Below are 20,974 nucleotides of genomic sequence, written 5' to 3' on the forward strand. Positions count from 1 at the left end.
CGCACACTTTCTGGACACGTCGAGCACGATAGAGGTGCTATGGGTAGAGCGGCTCTTTTTTGACCAAATACTGTCTGGGCCAGGGATCGGTAAAGTTGGCTCTTCTATGACTTGTAGCCAGTCATGCTAGCTCAGGAATTCTGGGAGTTGAAGTCTATATGTCAAAGTGCCAACTTTGCCTACCCCTGGACTCTGGGCCATTGTTAAAGCTTTATTTTTAAACCATTATTAAAGGACGGATGAGAAAAAGATACATTTAGGGATTTTTTTTCCTGGAAACAACTATTTCCCCTTAATTTTATTTTAAAGTAAAACTCTCCCCTACACCAGGGGACTCTCTCCTCAGGTAAAAGGATTCAATGGACCAACAGCTTCCCATGCTGGGTGGGTGGGATCCCGGGGGAATCCCCCCTCCGCTGCCCCTTACATAACCTTCCAGCGCCGCTTACGTCACTCGGGATTCCCCACCCACTCACTTCCTGCAGACGGGCGGGGCGGAGCTTCCGAGCCAGCGTTCCAAAGGCCCGCGCGTGCGCCGGGCAAGGCTTTCCCCGCGGTTGCCATGGCAGCGGAAGCCTGCGCGGCGCCTGGGAGAGCCGGCGGCTGGGGCTGCTATTCGGCAAGTGGGTTTTTCCTCCCCTTTCCAATTACCCCCGTGGGCCCCCTCCCCTGCTCTGAATGGGGAGGGGCTTCTGGGAGACTGGGCGGGGCATAAATCTCGGGTGCTGTGGCGGTAAAGTGTGTGTTTTGCAGCAGTGCCTCTGGGCATGGGCAGAGTGCCTTTTGCTTCCTAGCTCAATGCACCACATTAGGGGAGACAGCTTGGCCTGGGGGTTTAAGGCAGCGTTTCCCAAACTTGGCGATATTTGGACTTCAACTCCCAGAATTCCCCAGCCAGCATTTGCTGGCTGGGGAATTCTGGGAGTTGAAGTCCAAATATCTTCAAGTTGCCAAAGTTGGGAAACACTGGTTTAAGGCAACCAGGCGAGAGAAGCAGGGGACTGCGAATGCCTTTTTGAGCCCAGTTTTGCAGCTCCCTGCCTGCAAAAATTTAGTAATTCTCTTCTCTCTCTTTGTACCCATATACACACACATTAGAAACATAGAAGATTGACGGCAGAAAAAGACCTCATGGTCTTGCATTCAAGGCCGGACCTCATAAAATTGCGAGATCAACTGCCATGTCTTCAATGCTTTCTGGAAAGTCAATAAAGTAGAGGGCTACAGAAGCTATAGTAGCATTATGCATGAATAATAATTCAATAATTCTGAGGTCAGTTGGGGGAAAGATCAGAAGCAACGTGAAAAAATATTGTTTGACTGAAAGAGGAATAGATGCTTGGAACAAACTTCCAGCAGACGTGGTTGGTCAATCCACAGGAACTGAATTGAAACATGCCTGGGATAAACATAGATCCATTCTAAGATAACATACAGGAAATAGTATAAGGGCAGACTAGATGGACCACGAGGTCTTTTTCTGCCGTCAATCTTTTATGTTTCTAACACCGCACAATCCCATCAGCCAAAAGTCTAGGGCAGGGGTCCTCAAATTTGGAGTTAACACAGAGATGAAAGGATTAAATTAGATATTGATAATACAATCCCTTATATTCCCTTTTTCTATCTATAATAAAACATAAACATCTTAACATCTTATGCTTTATTATAGATAAAAAAGGGAATACTGTATAAGGGATTAGATTTTATAATATTGTAGATGAAATATGTCTCATGTGTAGTTAATTTTAATTAACTTAGCAAAGAAGAGGATAAAAAGTACACATTAAAAGCATTAGCATTTTTTTTCTGAATGCTTAACGTATCAAAGAATTATCATTAATTATTATTTTAGGCATTTGATTCTGTGGGGTTTTTTACTGCTCACGGTTTTATTGTAGGTTTGAGAAAACATAGAAACATAGAAGTCTGACGGCAGAAAAAGACCTCATGGTCCATCTAGTCTGCCCTTATACTATTTTCTGTATTTTATCTTAGGATGGATATATGTTTATCCCAGGCATGTTTCAATTCAGTTACTGTGGATTTATCTACCACGTCTGCTGGAAGTTTGTTCCAAGGATCTACTTACTCTTTCAGTAAAATAATATTTTCTCATGTTGCTTTTGATCTTTCCCCCAACTAACTTCAGATTGTGTCCCCTTGTTCTTGTGTTCACATATTTAAATGTTTCGATCATGTCCCCCCTTTTCCTTCTGTCCTCCAGACTATACAGATTGAGTTCATGAAGTCTTTCCTGATACGTTTTATGCTTAAGACCTTCCACCATTCTTGTAGCCCGTCTTTGGACCCCTTCAATTTTATCAATATCATTTTGTAGGTGAGGTCTCCAGAATTGAGTAGATAAATCTGTTTATTCTGGAGGGCAGAAGGGAAAGGGGGGACAGGATTGAAACATTTAAATAGGTTAAAGGGTTAAATAAGGTCCAGGAGGGAAGTGTTTTTAATAGGAAAGTGAACACAAGAACAAGGGGACACAATCTGAAGAAAATTTTATACCCAAAGACTAGATGGACCATGAGGTCTTTTTCTGCCCTCAATCTTCTACGTTTCTAAAATGCATTCAGATATTTCATTCTTCTTTTAGTTTCCCAGCGTCTTACCTGAACTGCGGCCCTCCAAGAACATCAGTCTAGAAGATTCGAAAGCGGCTTTTCTTACGGTTCAAATGACATCTGGGGAGCTGGGGGGGACATCATGGTGACTCTGTTGGTTAACCGAAACTGCATGGAAAGCTTGCGGAAGGACATCACGGACCTCCAAGGGACTGTGGTCAGCGTGTTCTCCCACGCTGGAGCCGTGCGCTTCCCTTCCTGGAAATTCCCAGACAAGGTGTCCTGTGACTTGGACTTGGTGGCTTTGATGGGACAGTATGACTTTATGGAGAACGACCCCGAATTTACGCAGCATTCGCACGTGGTTCTCCTGGAACTAGTCATCGACCGGTAAGCTTAATATCTTTAATTATTATTATTATTTATTATTATTTATTGGATTTGTATGCCGCCCCTCTCCGTAGACTCGGGGCGGCTAACAACAGTGGTAAAAACAACATGCGACAATCCAATACTAAAGCAGCTAAAAACCCTTATTTTAAAACCAATCATTTATTTATTTATTTTATTTATTTATTAGATTTGTATGCCGCCCCTTTCCGTAGACTCATACATACAGAATATCTCAGTTCCCCCATGCCTGACGGCAGAGGTGGGTTTTAAGCAGCTTACGAAAGGCAAGGAGGGTGGGGGCTATTCTAATTTCTGGGAGGAGTTGGTTCCAGAGGGCCGGGGTCACCACAGAGAAGGCTGTTCTCCTGGGTCCCACCAAATGACATTGTTTGGTTGACGGGACCCGGAGAAGACCCACTCCGTGGGACCTAATTGGTCGCTGGGATTCGTGCAGCAGAAGGCAGTCCCAGAGATAACCTGGCCCGGTGCCATGAAGGGCTTTATAGGTCATAACCAACACTTTGAATTGTGACCGGAAACTGATCGGCAACCAATGCAGACTGCGGAGTGTTGGTGTGACATGAGCATATTTGGGAAAGCCCATGATTTATTTTATTTATTTATTTATTTATTTATTTATTTATTTATTTATCAGATTTGTATGCCGCCCCTCTCCGCAGACTCGGGGCGGCTCACAGCAATAATACAATGTTAAAAAATCTAATATTTAAGCTAATTTTAAAAACCCCAATTTAGAAACCAATCATACATACTACTAGCATACCATACATAAATTTTATAAGCCTAGGGGGAGGGAAAGTCTCAATTCCCCCATGCCTGACGACAGAGGTGGGTTTTAAGGAGCTTACGAAAGGCTAGGAGGGTGGGGGCAACTCTGATATCTGGGGGGAGTTGGTTCCAAAGGGTCGGGGCCGCCACAGAGAAGGCTCTTTCCCTGGGTCCCGCCAAACGACATTGTTTAGTTGATGGGACCCGGAGAAGGCCAACTCTGTGGGACCTAACTGGTCGCTGGGATTCATGCAGCAGAAGGCGGTCCCTGAGATAACCTGGCCCGGTGCCATGAAAGGCTTTATAGGTCATAACCAACACTTTGAATTGTGACCGGAAATTGATCGGCCACCAATGCAGACTGCGGAGTGTTGGTGTAACATGGGCATATTTGGAAAAGCCCATGATTGCTCTCGCAGCTGCGTTCTGCACGATCTGAAGTTTCCGAACACTCTTCAAAGGTTGCCCCATGTAGAGAGCGTTACAGTAGTCGAGCCTCGAGGTGATGAGGGCATGAGTGACTGTGAGCAGTGACTCCCGGTCCAAATAGGGCCGCAACTGGTGCACCAGGCGAACCCGGGCAAACGCCCCCCTCGCCACAGCTGGTGCTTTTTCCTGCGCAGAAGGTTAAAAAAGAAAGAAAACGGCGCATTCTTGCTGGAGCGCTGCGCTGCTGCCACTACCGGTCACCACCGGCCGATGCTGCTACCGGTATGTCGGAATCGGTAGCCTTTCCCCTACCCCTGCATGAACTGAAAGCGAGATTTCCTTTTTGGCTCCCCCAAAGGCTTCTGTTGCTGCTCCAGAGCTTCACGGGCTACACCGAGAACCTCATCAGCGAAGAAGCGGTACCGCCTTCCAGGGCGGTCGGACCCTCCATGTCTATCGGGCTGACCGTCAGGAAGTACTGGAACAGCATGCTGAAACTGGGGGCCTTTTATCAACAGCTGGTGGCAGAGGTAGGCAAACGCCCGTCTGTTCCTCCACTGCAGCCGGCGGTGTTTTCATTTTTTTTTTTCATTAATGGGAAAGTGAAGACAAGAACAAGGGGGCACAATCTGAGGTTAGTTGGGGGAAAGGGCAGAAGCGACGTGGGAAAATATTTTACTGCAAGAGTAGTAGTAGTACAGTATTCCTATTTCTATTTTCTCTTTCTATTCTTTCTATTTCTCTGTTATTTCTCTTTCTCTTTCTCTTATTTTTATTTCTCTTTCTCTTCTTTCTATTTCTAATTTCTATTTCTATTATTTCCATTTCTCTTATTATTTTTATTTCTATTTCTATTATTTCTATTTCTCTTTCTATTATTTCTATTTCTAATTTCTATTTCTATTATTTCTATTTCTAATTTCTATTTTTATTGTTTCTATTTCTCTTTCTATTATTTCTATTTCTCTTTCTATTATTTCTATTTTTCTTTCTATTATTTCTATTTCTAATTTCTATTTCTATTGTTTCTATTTCTATTGTTTCTATTTCTATTGTTTCTATTTCTAATTTCTCTTTCTATTATTTCTCTTTCTTTCTATTTCTCTTTCTCTTTCTATTATTTCTATTTTTCTTTCTATTATTTCTATTTTTCTTTCTATTGTTTCTATTTCTATTGTTTCTATTTCTATTGTTTCTATTTCTATTGTTTCTATTTCTATTGTTTCTATTTCTATTGTTTCTATTTCTAATTTTTCTTTCTATTATTTCTATTTCTAATTTCTCTTTCTATTATTTCTCTTTCTCTTTCTATTATTTCTATTTTTCTTTCTATTATTTCTATTTCTATTATTTCTCTTTCTAATTTCTCTTTCTATTATTTCTCTTTCTAATTTCTCTTTCTATTATTTCTATTTTTCTTTCTATTGTTTCTATTTCTATTGTTTCTATTTCTATTGTTTCTATTTCTATTGTTTCTATTTCTAATTTCTCTTTCTATTATTTCTATTTCTAATTTCTCTTTCTATTATTTCTATTTTTCTTTCTATTATTTCTATTTTTCTTTCTATTATTTCTATTTCTATTATTTCTCTTTCTAATTTCTATTTCTATTATTTCTATTTCTAATTTATTTCTCTCTGTTATTTCTATTTCTAATTCCTCTTTCTCTTTCTCTTATTTCTATTTCTACTAAGATGCCAGTCACTGCGTTTTTCCCTCTTTTGTGCCTAGAAAAAATACACCAAAGATATTTCTAACCTAAAAAATTCCTACCGGGCCGCCAAAGCCGAGAGCGAACGTTACAAAAGCGGGTCTCCCGACTCGGACGTGACTTTGCCCCCCTTTCAATCCTCTCCGTTAACCTCTTCGGCCGGCAGCCGGTTGCTGGACAACGCCTACAGCGCCCGCTCGGACCCTTCGGTCAACCTGCCTGGCGGCCGTAGCGTCCACTCCCAGACCATCGAGAGCGCCCTGGTGCCCTGCGACGCCTGCGAGAGCACCCAGGCCAGCCTCCAGGAAGTGGGCAAGGCCATCCTCGACCTGTGCCGCACTCTGAACGTCTCGTCGTCCCTGGGCAAGTTCTTGAAGATGGTGGAGGAGAGGCTGGGGGGCAAGCAGCTGACGGCCACAGACGTGGGCTACTGGGCCACGGAGCAGAGCAAGGACCTCTCCCGCATCAACAAGCACGTCCAGATGCTGATGGGGCTCATCAACCCTCTGAAAGGGGAGCTGGAGGAGTTCGAGAAGCAGAAGGACGAGTTGAAGAGGCAGCTGGAGAGCCTGGACGGCTGCTTGCAGAAGGAGAAGGACACCAAGAGGCAGCAGAGGGAGGAGATGGAGCAGCTCCTGCAGAAGAAGGAGAAGGAGAGCCAGCAACTGACCGCTAAGCTGCAGAAGGCCAAGGAGGAGCTGGGGAACCGTGAGTGTCCCTCGGGTTTCTTTTCTTTAAAGCCCCGCTTTGATAGCAACGGCGCTTGGAATAGAATAGGAATGGGAATAGGATGGGTACTAAATGGAATAGAGTTCAATTGGAATAGCAATAGCAATTGTATTTAGACTTGTATACCGCTCACTAGGACTTTAAAGGTCTTTCTAAGCGGTTTACAGAGGCAGCCTTTTTTGCCCCCAACAATCTGGGTTCACATTTGACCCACCTTGGAAGGATGGAAGGATGAGTGAAACTTGAGGAAGGGAGGGTGGGAGGGAAGGAGAGAGGGAGGAAGGAAGGAAGAGAGGGAGGGAGGGAGGGAGGAAGGACAATAGCAACAGCATTTAGACTTGTATACCGCTTCCTAGGACTTTAAAGATCTTTCTAAGCGGTTTACAGAGTCAGCCTTTTGCCCCCAACAATCTGGGTTCACATTTGACCCACCTTAGAAGGATGGAAGGATGAGTGAAACTTGAGTCAGGAAGGGAGGAAAGGAGAGAGGGAGGAAGGAAGGAAGGAGGGAGGGAGGGAGGAAGGGAGGAAAGAGGGAGGAAGGAAGGAAGGAAGGAAGGAAGGAAGGACAATAGCAAAAGCATTTAGACTTATATACCACTTCCTAGGACTTTACAGATCTTTCTAAGTACTTTACAGAGTCAGCCTTTTGCCCCCAACAATCTGGGTTCACATTTGACCCACCTTAGAAGGATGGAAGGATGAGTGAAACTTGAGTCAGGAAGGGAGGAAAGGAGAGAGGGAGGAAGGAAGGAAGGAGGGAGGGAGGGAGGAAGGGAGGAAAGAGGGAGGAAGGAAGGAAGGAAGGAAGGAAGGAAGGAAGGAAGGAAGGACAATAGCAAAAGCATTTAGACTTATATACCACTTCCTAGGACTTTACAGATCTTTCTAAGTACTTTACAGAGTCAGCCTTTTGCCCCCAACAATCTGGGTTCACATTTGACCCACCTTAGAAGGATGGAAGGATGAGTGAAACTTGAGGGAGGGAGGGAGGAACTTGAGGGAGGGAGGGAGATAGGGAGGAAGGAAGGAATGAATGAAGGGCAATAGCAACAGCATTTAGACTTATATACTGCTTCATAGAATAGAGAATAGAATAGAATTTTATTGGCCAAGTGTGATTGGACACACAAGGAATTTGTCTTCATAGGGCTTTTACAGCCCCCAACCTCTAAGCGGTCTAGTGTCAGCCTCTTGCCCCCAACAATCTGGGTCCTCATTTGACCCACCTCGGAAGGAAGGAAGGAAGGAAGGAAAGAAGGAAAGAAGGAGGGAGAGAGGGAAGGATGGTAGGAAGGAAGGAGGGAGGGAGGGAAGGAAAGAGGGAGGGAGAGAAGGAAGGAAGGGAAATAGCACTTAGATTTATATAGTGCTTTATAGTGCTTTTACAGCCCTCTCTAAGTGGTTTACAGAATCAGCCTCTTGCCCCCAACAATCTGGGTCCTCATTTGACCCACCTTGGAAGGATGGAAGGCTGAGTAAAGGTTGAGTCAGAAGGGAAGAAGGAAGGAAGGAAGGAAGGAGGGAGGGAGGGAAGGAGGGAAGGAAGGAAGGAAGGAAAATAGCACTTAGATTTATATAGTGCTTCATAGTGCTTTTACAGCCCTCTCTAAGTGGTTTACAGAATCAGCATATTGCCCCCAACAATCTGGGTCCTCATTTGACCCACCTTGGAAGGATGGAAGGCTGAGTAAAGGTTGAGTCAGAAGGGAAGAAGGAAGGAAGGAAGGAAGGAGGGAGGGAGGGAAGGAGGGTAGGAAGGAAGGAGGGAAGGAAGGAGGGAGGGAAGGAAGGAAGGAAGGAAGGAAGGGAAATAGCACTTAGATTTATATAGTGCTTCATAGTGCTTTTACAGCCCTCTCTAAGTGGTTTACAGAATCAGCATATTGCCCCCAACAATCTGGGTCATTTGACCCACCTTGGAAGGATGGAAGGCTCAGTCAACCTGGAGCCGGTGGCGAGATTTGAACTGCTGAACTACAGCTCGCAGTGCTGTACTCTAACCACTGCGCGAGAGCCCCACTTCCAGGCCACCGGGCCATTCCTTTGAATTTAATAAGGACCTAAATAAAAATGACGTTTTTCTCGGGATCCCAATTCAGAATCGTTCCTCTCTTTTTGGAGCAGCTCCTCCCCCTAGCTGGTTTCGAACTCCTCTCCCCCTAAAGCGTCTTTCCGTGTGGTTTCTTTCAGGAGCCATTTCTCTGGAGATGAGCCTCTCCACCTTGAAAGAAAAGCTGAAGGTACAAGAAAGCACCATCCAGGAACTGGGTAAGAACAAACTACACACTGGATTTAAATGGGGGGGCGTTTGCCCAGGTTCGCCTGGTGCACCAGTTGCGGCCATATTTGGACCGGGAGTCATTGCTCACGGTCACTCATGCCCTCATCACCTCGAGGCTCGACTACTGTAACGCTCTCTACATGGGGCGACCTTTGAAAAGTGTTCGGAAACTTCAGATCGTGCAAAATGCAGCTGCGAGAGCTATCATGGGCTTTCCCAAATATGCCCATATTACTCCAACACTCTGCAGTCTGCATTGGTTGCCGATCAGTTTCCGGTCACAATTCAAAGTGTTGGTTATGACCTATAAAGCCCTTCATGGCACCGGACCAGAATATCTCTGAGACCGCCTTCTGCCGCACGAATCCCAGCGACCGATTAGGTCCCACCGAGTTGGCCTTCTCTGGGTCCTGTCGACTAAACAATGTCGTTTGGCGGGACCCAGGGAAAGAGCCTTCTCTGTGGCGGCCCCGACCCTTTGGAACCAACTGCCCCCAGATATCAGAGTTGCCCCCACCCTTCTTGCCTTTCGTAAGCTCCTTAAAACCCACCTCTGTCGTCAGGCATGGGGGAATTGATAACTTTCCCTCCCCCTAGGCTTATAAAATTTATGTATGGTATGCTAGTATGTATGATTGGTTTCTAAATTGGGGGTTTTAAAATTAACTTAAATATTAGATTTGTTTACATTGTATTGTTGTTGCTGTGAGCCGCCCCGAGTCTGCGGAGAGGGGCGACATACAAATCTGATTAATAAATAATAAATAAATGGGGGTCCCTAGTTGAAAAATTACCGCATTTTTCCAAGAGGGTAAGACGCACCTTAGTTTGGGAAATATCAGGGAATGATCAGGGAATTCGTGAAAAAAATGGAATAAATCAGGGACGGGGGAAACCAAACTGTATTAAAATGTTTAAAAGTCAGGGAAAAATCATGTAAAAAAACAGATTGTGATGCCTGGCAGAGTCTACCAAAAATGAGCACAACTGTGGCGAGAACTTGCTTCTTCAGCCATCGATATTTCTCCATGGCTTAGCCGTTTGGTATGACGTCATCTACCACCGCGGCCTTAATAGATCGGAAGCTACAGGGAAATGTTAGGGAAATATCAGGGAATTCGTGAAAAAAACGGAATAAATCAGGGGGGAAAACAAACTGTATTAAAATGATAATTAAATATAGGAATTAAATATAATAATTATAATTGTTAAAATTAAACCAAGATATTAGCTGTTATATATAGTATAATATACCTTAAATTTAGCCATTGTATAAAATATATTGGACTGGTAGAACATATTGGATTTATATTAACTGAAACTATTTAATTGATATTAAGTGAGACTATCTGTGATAAAAATGACAACATTTCAGAAATATGCAAAAAAAAAATCTTCCAATCCAACATTAACAACAGGTTCCCCATCAACCCAAAAATCAATAGTCAGTATGATAGCAACAGAAAAAACAAGCAATATTTCACAGACAACTCAGGAAACATTAATGGCAATCCAAGAAACAATGCTAAAACTCCAGGAAAAATTAGATAGAAACCATGAGACAATGAGGGAAGATATACAAAAAATTGGATAATAAAATTGAAATAATTCATCAAATATTAGAAAAAAACGAAAAAAGAATAGAGCAAATAGAAAAGAAAGTAGAACAAAATGATTAAAAAGTAGTAATAATAGATGAAAAACTCTCACAGATAAATAAAGAATTAGAAGAATCGATAATTAATTTTGAAATGGATCGAGCTGAATTCTATATTAGATTTCAAAATGTAGAAGAGGAAAAAAATGAAAATTTGTATTAAAATGTTTAAAAGTCAGGGGGAAATCATGTAAAAAAACAAAACAAAACGGATCGCGCTGCCTGGCAGAGTTTAGCAAAAATGAGCACAACTGTGGCAAGAACTTTCGATATTTCTCCACGGCTTAGCCGTTTGGTATGACGTCATCTACGATCGCGGCCTTAATAGATCGCACATTACAGGGAAATGTCGGGGAAATATCAGGGAATTTCAAAATGCTTTCTCCCCCTGGACACCCTGTAATTGGGCAGGGGGCTGGTCTGGATGACCAACGAGGTCCCCTCCGACTCCGTTACTCTAAAACAGTGTTTCCCAACCTTGGCAACTTGAAGATATTTGGACTTCAACTCCCAGAATTTGAAGATACTTGGACTTCAACTTGAAGTCAACTTGAAGATACTTGGACTTCAACTTGAAGTCAACTTGAAGATACTTGGACTTCAACTTGAAGATACTTGGACTTCAACTCCCAGAATTCCCCAGCCAGCCAATGCTGGCTGGGGAATTCTGGGAGTTGAAGTCCAGATATCTTCAAGGTTGGGAAACACTGCTCTAAAACATACGCAAGACTTTTTTTGCACCCCGGGCTCCCGAACTGTTGTGCTCTTCACAGAACAGGCCCGAAAGGACCTGCAACACGAGATGGAGTCCAAGATGGTGGACAAGGGCGAAGTGGACGAGCGGGAGGAGCAGCTGAAGGCCCTGACCAGCCAGCTGGAGAGGGTGGAGCAGCAGCTGAACTGGACCAACCTGGAGCTCAACAAAGAACGGGCCAGAGGGGACAGCATGCTCCAGCACCAGGAGGTGAGAAGGGACGACGGCAGTGGGCCAGTATGGTGGGCCCTTCCCCTTCTTTTAGAGGGGACGAAGGAACGAGAAGCCGCTTCCATCTTCGTGCCAAGCAAAGTAGGAGACGCGTCCGTGAAGCTTGCCGTGGGAAGCTCTTGAAGCTTTCCTGAAGCTCGCGGTCAGTCACGGAAGCTGACCGGCTGAAAATTGGCACTTGACCATATTTTTCAGAGTATAAGACACACCTTAATTTTGGGGGAGGAAAATAGGGAAAAGAATCTGCCTACCAGGTATTCATCTTTCTAGCGTCCTTAGTCTGGTCAGCTCCAGCACATTATTTCATTCCCTGGTTAAGGGCTTTAAAAAACTTATTCTGTGAGAGTAACAATGAAAGAAGTTGCAAGCCAGTAAGAGCTGGGAACAGCATTAGCAAAAAACATTAGTACCGTATTTTCCGGAGTACAAGACGCACCTTAGTTTTGGGGGAGGAAAATAGGGAAAAGAATCTGCCTACCAGGTATTCATCTGGCTAGCGTCCTTAGCCAGAACATTATTTTATCCCCTGGTTAAGGGCTTTAAAAAAATTATTCTGTGAGAGTAACAATGAAAGAGCTTGCAAGCCAGTAAGAGCTGGGTACAGCATGAGCACCTGGAAAGAAACATTCGGAGCAAGTAGATCAATGGAGAAAACCCTGCAAAAACCTAGGGCTTGGAAAACATTATTTGCAGAGAGCAACAATGAAAGAGCTTGCAAGCAGATAAGAGCTGGGAACATTGTTAGCACCTGGTTAGGGCTGGAAAGAAACTTACTTGGAGCAAGTAGAGCAATGGAAAAAATCCCACAAAGACTTAGGGCTTGGAAAACATTCTTTGCAGAGAGTAACAATTAAGGAGCCTGCAAGTGGGTAAAAGCTGGGAACATTGTTAGCCTGGTTAGGGCTGAAAAGAAACTTACTCAGAGCAAGTTAGAGTAATGAAACAAAGACTTAGGGCTTGGAAAACATTCTTTGCAGAGAGCAACAATGAAAGAGCTTGCAAGCTGGAAAGAGCTGGGAACATTGTTAGCACCTGGTTAGGGCTGGAAAGAAATAGTGGAAGCAAGTAGAGCAATGGAAAAAAACATGCAAAGACTTAGGGGCTTGGAAAACATTCTTTGCAGAGAGCAACAATGAAAGAGCCTGCAAGGTAAGAGCTGGGAAGATCGTTAGTTAGTGCTGGGTGGGAAAAAAAGCTACATTCAGAGTATAAGTATGGTATGTTTGTGTGTATGTTTGTTTTTTATAATAAGGGTTTTTAGTTGTTTTATTAAATTGGATTGTTACATGTTGTTTTTTATCATTGTTGTTAGCCGCCCCGAGTCTGCGGAGAGGGGCAGCATACAAATCCAATAAATAATAATAATAATAATAATAATAATAATAATAATAATAATAATAATACGCACCCAAATTATCAGCCTCTTTTGGGGAGGAAAAAGATGTGTCTTATACATCGAAAAATACGGTAATCAACTGAAAACAAAAAGTCCAAACACCTATTTGAAAACTTGAACCCCGAGTCTCCGGAGAGGGGTGGCATACAAATCTAATTTTTTATTATTATTATTACTATTACTATTATTATTATTAATTTATTTTTATTTATTTATTTATTATTATTATTATTTTATTATTTATTTATTTATTTATTATTATTATTATTATTATTAGTCAGCAAGCCACTCCCCATCACATGACCTTTACGCCACCCCCCAGCCACATGGCCATCAAGCCACACCCACACAAGAAGCCACGCCCACAGCGTGGTAGTAAAAAAAAAAAAATTGCTGCCCTTCACTGCCCCCGTCTCTCCCTGCAGTCCCTCCAGGTCAAGCAGGAGAATCTAATGCAGCAGATGGACAGCCTGGACCAAGAATGCGAGCAGCTCAAGAGCACCGTGGCCGATGGGGAGGATGACCGGCAGATGATGAGAGAGAGGCTGAAGGAGATCCAGGATGAAAAGTGGGAGTTGCAAAGCCGGCTGGAGGCCCAGAAGGTCTGGGGGAAGGCAGTGGGGTAGGAACTGTGGTCGTGAGTTGGGGGAGTATACCTGTACTGCCGACTGCCAGGAGTTCGATCCTGACCAGTTCAAGGTCGACTCGGCCTCCCGTCCCTGCCGAAGTGGGTCCAACGAGGGCCCAGGTTGTTGGGGGCGAGAGGCCGACTCTGCAAACCGTTTTAGAGAGGGCTGGAAAGCGGTATACAAGTCTAAGAGCTATTGCTCCTAAGAGCTGTGGTGGCGCAGTGGTCAGAAGGCAGTACTGCAGGCTGTTTCTGTCAACTGCCAGGGATTCGATCCTGACTGGCACAAGGTTGACTCAGCCTTCCATCCTTCTGAGGTGGGTAAAATGAGGACCCAGATTGTTGGGGGGCAAGAGGTTGACTCTGTAAACCACCTAGAGAGCGCTGTAAAAGCACTGAGAAGCGGTATGTAAGTCTAGGTGCTATTGCTATTGCTTTGCTCCACCTTCCTTCCTTCCCTCCCTCCTTCCTTCCTTTCCCCCCGGTGGTTAGTAGGCAGTATTGCACTCTAACTCTGCCGACTATCAGGAGTTCAATCCCGACCAGCTCAAGGTTGACTGAGCCTTCCCTCCTTCTGAGGTCAGTAAAATGAGGACCCAGATTGTTGGGGGGGGGGTGGTGAGAGGCTGATTCTGCAAACCAATTAGAAGGGATTGATAAAGCACCGTGAAGCGGTATGTAAGTCTAGGTGCTATTGCTTTGCCCTTCCTTTTCCCTTTCCTTCCTTCCTTCCCTTCTTTCCTTCCCTCCTTCCTTTCCTTCATTTCTTCCCTCTTTCCTTCCCTCCCTTCCCTTCCTTCTTTCCTTCCCTTCATTTCTTCCCTCCTTTCTTTTCTTCCTTCCTTCCCTCCCTTCTTCCCTTCCTCCCTCCTTCCTTCCCTTTCCTTCATTTCTTCCCTCTTTCCTTCCCTTCCTCCCTTCCTCCCTTCCCTCCATTCTTTCCTTCTTCCCTCCCTCCTTCCTTCCTTCTTTCTCCTTCCTTCCTGCCTGCCTTTCCTCCCTCCCTTTCCTTCCTTTCCTCCCCCGGTGGTTAGAAGGCAGCATTGCATTCTAACTCTGCCCCACTACCATGAGTTCAATCCCGACCAACTCAACCTTCCATCCTTCCGAGGTGGTTCAAACAAGGAGACCCAGATCATTGGAGGGGGGGGGACAATAATGGGGGGGGGACTCTCTAAACCCGCTCCGAAAGTGCTGCTGCAAAGCGTTAGGAACCCTTCAACGCCCCCGCTCCTGCTGCGCTCCCCCTCCCGTCGCTCGCCCGTTCCGAGGCCAGGCTCCCTTTCCGTCTCCCCGTAGGACTTCTGCTGTAGGGTTCAGAAAGTTTGCAAGGTGACCTGCACCGCTCTCTCCACCCAGAGGTTCACCGAGAAACTGAAGCAGGAGAAGCAGAGCTTGGAGCAGTCGGCCTGCGACCTGCAGAAGACCATCGCGGAGCTGGGGGACATGATCCAGGAGATGAAGGAGAAGGAGAAGCTTTTGGTCTTCTTCCCCGACCTTCACGTCCCTGTCGAGACCCAGTTCGAAAGTAAGTCCTTCTTCGGATATTTATTTATTTATTTAGATTTGTACGCCGCCCCTCTCCGCAGACTCGGGGCGGCTCACAACAAAGTGAAAAACAATTTATGACAAATCTAAATTTCTACTAAAAACATTTTAAAAGACCCCATTTTCTAAACACACATACATACACACATACCATGCATAAATTGTATATGCCCGGGGGAGATGCCTCAGTTCCCCCATGCCTGACGACACAGGTGGGTCTTAAGGAGCTTACGAAAGGCAAGGAGAGTAGGGGCAGTTCTAATCTCCGGGGGGAGTTGGTTCCAGAGGGTCGGGGCCGCCACAGAGAAGGCTCTTCCCCTGGGGCCCGCCAACCGACATTGTTTAGTTGACGGGACCCGGAGAAGTCCAACTCTGTGGGACCTAATCGGTCGCTGGGATTCGTGCGGCAGAAGGCGGTCTCGGAGATATTCTGGTCCAGTGCCATGAAGGGCTTTAAAGGTCATAACCAACACTTTGAATTGTGACCAGAAGTTGATCGGCAACCAATGCAGACTGCGGAGTGTTGGTGAAACATGGGCATATCTAGGGAAGTCCATGACTGCTCTCGCAGTATGACTTGACAAGGTGTTCAACCAGCCTCCCAAAAATTCAAGGGTGAAAAATTCAGACACACACACACACACTTGAAAATTCAAAAACAATGTTTTTTTTAATCACAAAAATTCAAAAGAAACAAAGCACCCTTTTTTGTATTGCAAAGAGCACTCTTCCAAAAACAAACTTTGCAGGCTGCAAAAACCCCTTAAACAATCCTTAAGTACTTAGCTAGCAGCTGTGAAGAAACGTCACAGCCCTCCTTCTTCCACGAGTTGAAACACACACGCTTTGCTCTGCCTTGGTCAGTGTTCCCTCTAATTTTTTTTGGGGGGGGGGCGGAAAAGTATAGTGTCTGAGCAGCAGTCCCTTCGGGACTGGGCAGCACAGAAATAATAAATAAATAAACAAACAAACAAACAAATAAATAACCCCCCCGTTTTGCCTCAGAGAATTTCAAAATAAAATACTGTACTGTGTGTCTATAACAGTGAGCTCATAATAGGGCAACTCTATCAATATCAAAATGCCACTTAAATAGTTGAGCTAGTTTCAAACTAGATTTTGATTTTCTTTCTCTCTTCCTTACTCCCATTCCTTTTCTTTCTCTTTTCCTTCCTCTCTTTTTTCTATCTGTTTCTCTCTCTTCCTCTCTCTCTCCTTCCCTCTCACTCTTTCCCTCTCGGCTTCTGGGCAGGTTTGAAAAACTCTGAGTTGATGATGATTTTTAAGTGCGCCATAGCTCACTGCTCAGCTTAGAGGGAACTATGGCCTTGGTTTCAAAGTCTTGAAAAATCAACAAACAGAGTCCTGAAACAGCAAGTCACGTCCCAAACCAGTACGATCAGATAGTCTCCACACTGCGAGGCCGGCACGCTGCCCATTTAACAGCAGCCCTAATTATTTGAACCCCACCCAAACCACAGGTGGACTCAATTATCTCCTATAATACTTTTGAAGCTGTTCCCTCCTATGCATAGCTCTACGCATGCGTGGATCTGTCATTAGTTCCTCATCCGAATCTAAGGAAGATTGACTTCTTCCTGGGCTGTCTTCCAAGCCCCCCTCCTCCATCTCACCGTCACTTCACCGTCTGACTCTGTCGGCAGCAAAACAGGCCTATGACATGTTGATGTTTCCCCCGCATCCACCTCTTCAGTCCTTGGGGCAGGAGCTGGGCCAGAGCTAAAACCACAACACAAGGTACCAGAATTTACAGCGTGGCAATTTAGGACAGTGTTTCCCAATTTTGGCAACTTGAAGATATTTGGACTTCAACTCCCAGAATTCCCCAGCCAGCATCCACTGGCTGGGGAATTCTGGGAGTTGAAGTCCAAATATTTTCAAGGTGCCAAGGTTGGGAAACACTGATTTAGGAACCGGTGCTGAGAAATAATGAAGACACTTTTGTAGAAAAAACATTAGTACCGTATTTTCCGGAGTACAAGACGCACCTTAGTTCTTGGGAAGGAAAATAGGGAAAATAATCTGCTTACCAGGTATTCACCTGGCTAGCGTCCTTAGCCAGCATATTATTTTAAAAAAACTTTATTTGGAGAGAGTAACAATGAAAGAGCTTGCAAGCCAGTAAGAAGTGGGAACATCATTAGCACCTGGAAAGAAATATTCGGAGCAAGTAGAGCAATGGAGAAAACCCTGAGAAGACAAAGCTTGGAAAACATTCTTCCCAGAGAGTAACAATGAAAGAGCTTGCAAGCCAGTAAAAGGTGATTGGATCGGATTGGATTGGATTTGTATGCAGCCCCACTCCGTAGACTCGGGGCGGCTAACAGCAGTAGTAAACAGCATATGACAATCCAATATAAACAGTTAAAAACCCCTATTGTAAACCCAACATACAGACAGACATACCATGCATAAAATTGTAAAGGCCTAGGGGGAAAGAGTATCTCAATTCCCCCATGCCTGGCGGCAGAGGTGGGTTTTAAGGAGTTTACGAAAGGCAAGGAGGGTGGGAGCAATTCTAATCTCTGGGGGGAGTTCGTTCCAGAGGGTCGGGGCTGCCACAGAGAAGGCTCTTCCCCTGGGTCCCACCAAGCGACATTGTTTAGTTGACGGGACCTGGAGAAGACCCACTCTGTGGGACCTAACCGGTCGCTGGGATTTGTGCGGCAGAAGGCGGTCCCTGAAATAATCTGGTCCGGTGCCATGAAGGGCTTTATAGGTCATAACCAACACTTTGAATTGTGACCGGAAACTGATCGGCAACCAATGCAGACTGCAGAGTGTTGGTGTAACATGGGCATATTTGGGAAAGCCCGTGATTGCTCTTGCAGCTGCATTCTGCACGATCTGAAGTTTCCAAACACTCTTAGGTTTAGGTTAGGTTTAGGTTTATTGGATTTATATGCCGCCCCTCCGCAAACTCGGGGCGGCTCACAACAATAATAAAAAACAGTACAGTACACAATACCAAATCCAATGCCCACCCATCCAGTTCCAATTTAAATTAATAATCTCATAAAAAACAGTATATATAAAAAACAGGCACACAGTCAATCAATCAACAAAACAACATGGGCAAGGGGGAGGTGTTTTAGTTCCCCCATGCCTGACGGCAAAGGTGGGTCTTAAGGAGTTTACGAAAGGCAGGGAGGGTGGGGGCAATCCTAATCTCAGGGGGGAGCTGGTTCCAGAGGGTCGGGCCCCCCACAGAGAAGGCTCTTCCCCTGGGTCCCGCCAGACGACATTGTTTAGTCGACGGGACCCGGAGAAGGCCAACTCTGTGGGACCTAACCGGTCGCTGGGATTCGTGCGGCAGGAGGCGGTCCCGAAGATATTCTGGTCCGGTGCCATGAAGGGCTTTATAGGTCATGACCAACACTTCAAAGGTAGCCCCATGTAGAGAGCGTTACAGTAGTCGAACCTTGAGGTGATGAGGGCATGAGTGACTGTGAGCAGTGATTCCCGGTCCAGATAGGGCCGCAACCGGTGCACCAGGCGAACCTGGGCAAACGCCCCCCTCGCCACAGCTGAAAGATGCTTGTTTTGCAGTCTCCGGAAACGTGGTGGAAGACATGGGCAAACAGCTGCAGGCCAACAACATACGCATCAGCGTCCTGGAGGAAGAGAATTCCCGCCTCCGCAACGCGATCGCCAAAATGAAAGAGCCGGCACAGCAGGACACGCAGAAGGTCGGTGGGCGTGCCCAGGGCCAGAGGGGAGGGGGGGCGGTCCCAAACGCACCAGGCATTTCACCATTGGTCTGACGCTCTCCTCGGACAGCGCCAACAGAAGAGCCTTCCTTCCATCCCTTAGGGTACGGACGTCTAACCAAGGAATTCCTCTCTCCGTAGTTTCTGCTTCCAACCCAGCTGTGGATTCGGTCTGCCGAAAAAACCAGGCCTCAAGACGCCGCGATGCCACCTCCTGTGGGGTGAGTGGGCTGGCCCCCAAAGGGATCCACTTGGGTTTGAAATACAGTGGCACCTCTACTTACGAACTTCATTCGTTCCGTGACCGGGTTCTTAAGTAGAAAGGTTTGTAAGAAGAAGCCATTTTTCCCATAGGGATCAATGTAAAAGGAAATAATGTGTGCGATTGGGGAAACCACAGGGAGGGTGGAGGCCCTGTTTCCTCCCAGGAGATTTCTAGAGAGGCTCCACGGAGGCTTCTCCCTGCCTTTTCCAGGCGTTTCCTCCCAGATTCCTAGAGAGGCCCCACGGATGCTTCTCCCTGTCTTTTCCAGCCGTTTCCTCCCAGATTCCTAGAGAGGCCCAGGGAGGCTTCTCCCCGCCTTTTCCGGCCCTGTTTCATCCCAGGAGATTCCTAGAGGCCCCACGGAGGCTTCTCCCCGCCTTTTCTGGCCCTGTTTCCTCACAGGAGATTCCTAGAGAGGCCCCACGGAGGCTTCTCCCTGCCTTTTCCGGTGACAGTTTCGGAGGCTTGGGTTTGTAAGTGAAAAATGGTTCTTGAGAAGAGGCAAAAAAAATCTTGAACATCCTGTTCTTATCTAAAAAAGTTCGTAAGTAGAAGCGTCCGTAGGTAGAGGTGCCACTGTATTGGGAGGATGGGGGAAATGGGCTTCTCTGAAGCGTCTCCTTTTCCGCTGGCTCCTCCCGCAGGTACGCCGCGGCGCCCGGCTTTCAAGGACAGGCTTCCAGGCCTTCGACGAACAGCAGTGGCGCGGGAAGCGCCTCGCGACCTCACAGACCTCCCAACAACCCCGCCCCCCAGTGGACAATGGGCAACCCGCCTGCCAAGACCCCCTTGGGCCCTGCTCCGTTCAACCTCTTCTACAAGGAGGCGGTGAGCAACCCTTACGCCCCGGCCAAAGGGAAAGGCCGCCTGCCCCCACCAGGATACTGTACTCGCAACCACCAGAAATAAAGAGAAGCGCGCTCAAGGGGGGCTCCAGGCACGTCATTGTGGGAGATCTCGAGGTGCAGGGCAGAGCCCCTCAATTATTTTCTGTTACGCCCCCCCCCCTCCTAGGAAGAAGTAAACATTTCACGCCCGCCCCCCAACTCTCCGATCTGGGCCCCAATGGAATTGGAGTGTTAATGGTTATTATTTTACTTACTATAAGCTGCAAGCGAACTACAGTGGTACCTCATGATACGAACTTAATTGGTTCCAGGAGGAGGTTCATAAGGTGAAAAGTTTGTAAGACGAAACAATGTTTCCCATAGGAATCAATGTAAAAGCAAATAATGCGTGCAAATCCTTCAGGAAAATCCCAAACTTTAGAAGGGAGGCGAACAGAGGGCAGGGAGGAGCAGCTAAAGGGGGCGGGTGGAAGAAGCAAGGCTAGGCTAAAGGGTGAGTGGGAAGGAAGAAAGGCAAGGGGGGCGCCCCTCCCTTTTCTTTCTTCAAAAGACACCCTTTCCGTGCCTCTGCAAGCACGCTGTTCTCCTACTTTTGTTAATGCAGTCTTTCCCCCTCCAAGCCGCCCCTCCCTTTTCTTTCTTCAAAAGACCCCCTTTCAGTGCCTCTGCAAGCAGGCTGTTCTCCTACTTTTGTTAATGCAAAGTTTTTCCCCCTCCAAGCCGCCCCTCCCTTTTCTTTCTTCAAAAGACCCCCTTTCAGTGTGCTGCAAGCACGCTGTTCTCTCCAAAGTCTTTCCCCCTCCAAGCCGCCCCTCCCTTTTCTTTCTTCAAAAGACACCCTTTCAGTGCCTCTGCAAGCAGGCTGTTCTCCTACTTTTGTTAATGCAAAGTTTCCCCCCCTCCAAGCCGCCCCTCCCTTTTCTTTCTTCAAGACACCCTTTCAGTGCCTCTGCAAGCACGCTGTTCTCTCCAAAGTCTTTCCCCCTCCAAGCCGCCCCTCCCTTT

General features: G+C 46.1%; 1 protein-coding gene across 9 annotated transcripts; it reads left to right on the forward strand.

Moving 5' to 3' along the window:
- The first annotated feature begins 55 nt into the window (after positions 1-55).
- Positions 56-20,046, forward strand: CCDC157 (coiled-coil domain containing 157). Of its 9 annotated transcripts, none has more exons than XM_070763131.1 (11): positions 56-623; positions 2,609-2,966; positions 4,546-4,717; positions 5,919-6,606; positions 8,821-8,898; positions 11,342-11,532; positions 13,375-13,551; positions 14,877-15,105; positions 18,696-18,835; positions 18,998-19,077; positions 19,766-20,046. In XM_070763131.1, the coding sequence occupies exons 2-11, from the start codon at positions 2,719-2,721 to the stop codon at positions 20,028-20,030; spliced, it is 2,268 nt and encodes a 755-aa protein (XP_070619232.1). In that variant the 5' UTR covers positions 56-623; positions 2,609-2,718; the 3' UTR covers positions 20,031-20,046. The 9 variants fall into 9 exon arrangements, 3 of the variants coding, with proteins under 3 accessions (XP_070619232.1, XP_070619233.1, XP_070619234.1); XR_011560016.1 differs by having other exon boundaries at positions 484-619; positions 18,960-19,077; XM_070763132.1 differs by having other exon boundaries at positions 527-623; positions 14,937-15,105.
- The last annotated feature ends 928 nt before the right edge of the window (positions 20,047-20,974 follow it).

Source organism: Erythrolamprus reginae, chromosome 10, assembly GCF_031021105.1.
Source record: "Erythrolamprus reginae isolate rEryReg1 chromosome 10, rEryReg1.hap1, whole genome shotgun sequence".
Classification (NCBI taxonomy): domain Eukaryota; kingdom Metazoa; phylum Chordata; class Lepidosauria; order Squamata; family Dipsadidae; genus Erythrolamprus; species Erythrolamprus reginae.

Coding starts and splice junctions, on each gene's coding strand:
- CCDC157 (XM_070763131.1), top strand. CDS start 2,719: ATGGTGACTCTGTTGGTTAACCGAAACTGCATGGAAAGCTTGCGGAAG. Junction 4,718..5,918: donor ATCAACAGCTGGTGGCAGAG/GTAGGCAAACGC, acceptor TTTTGTGCCTAG/AAAAAATACACCAAAGATAT. Junction 11,533..13,374: donor GCATGCTCCAGCACCAGGAG/GTGAGAAGGGAC, acceptor CTCTCCCTGCAG/TCCCTCCAGGTCAAGCAGGA.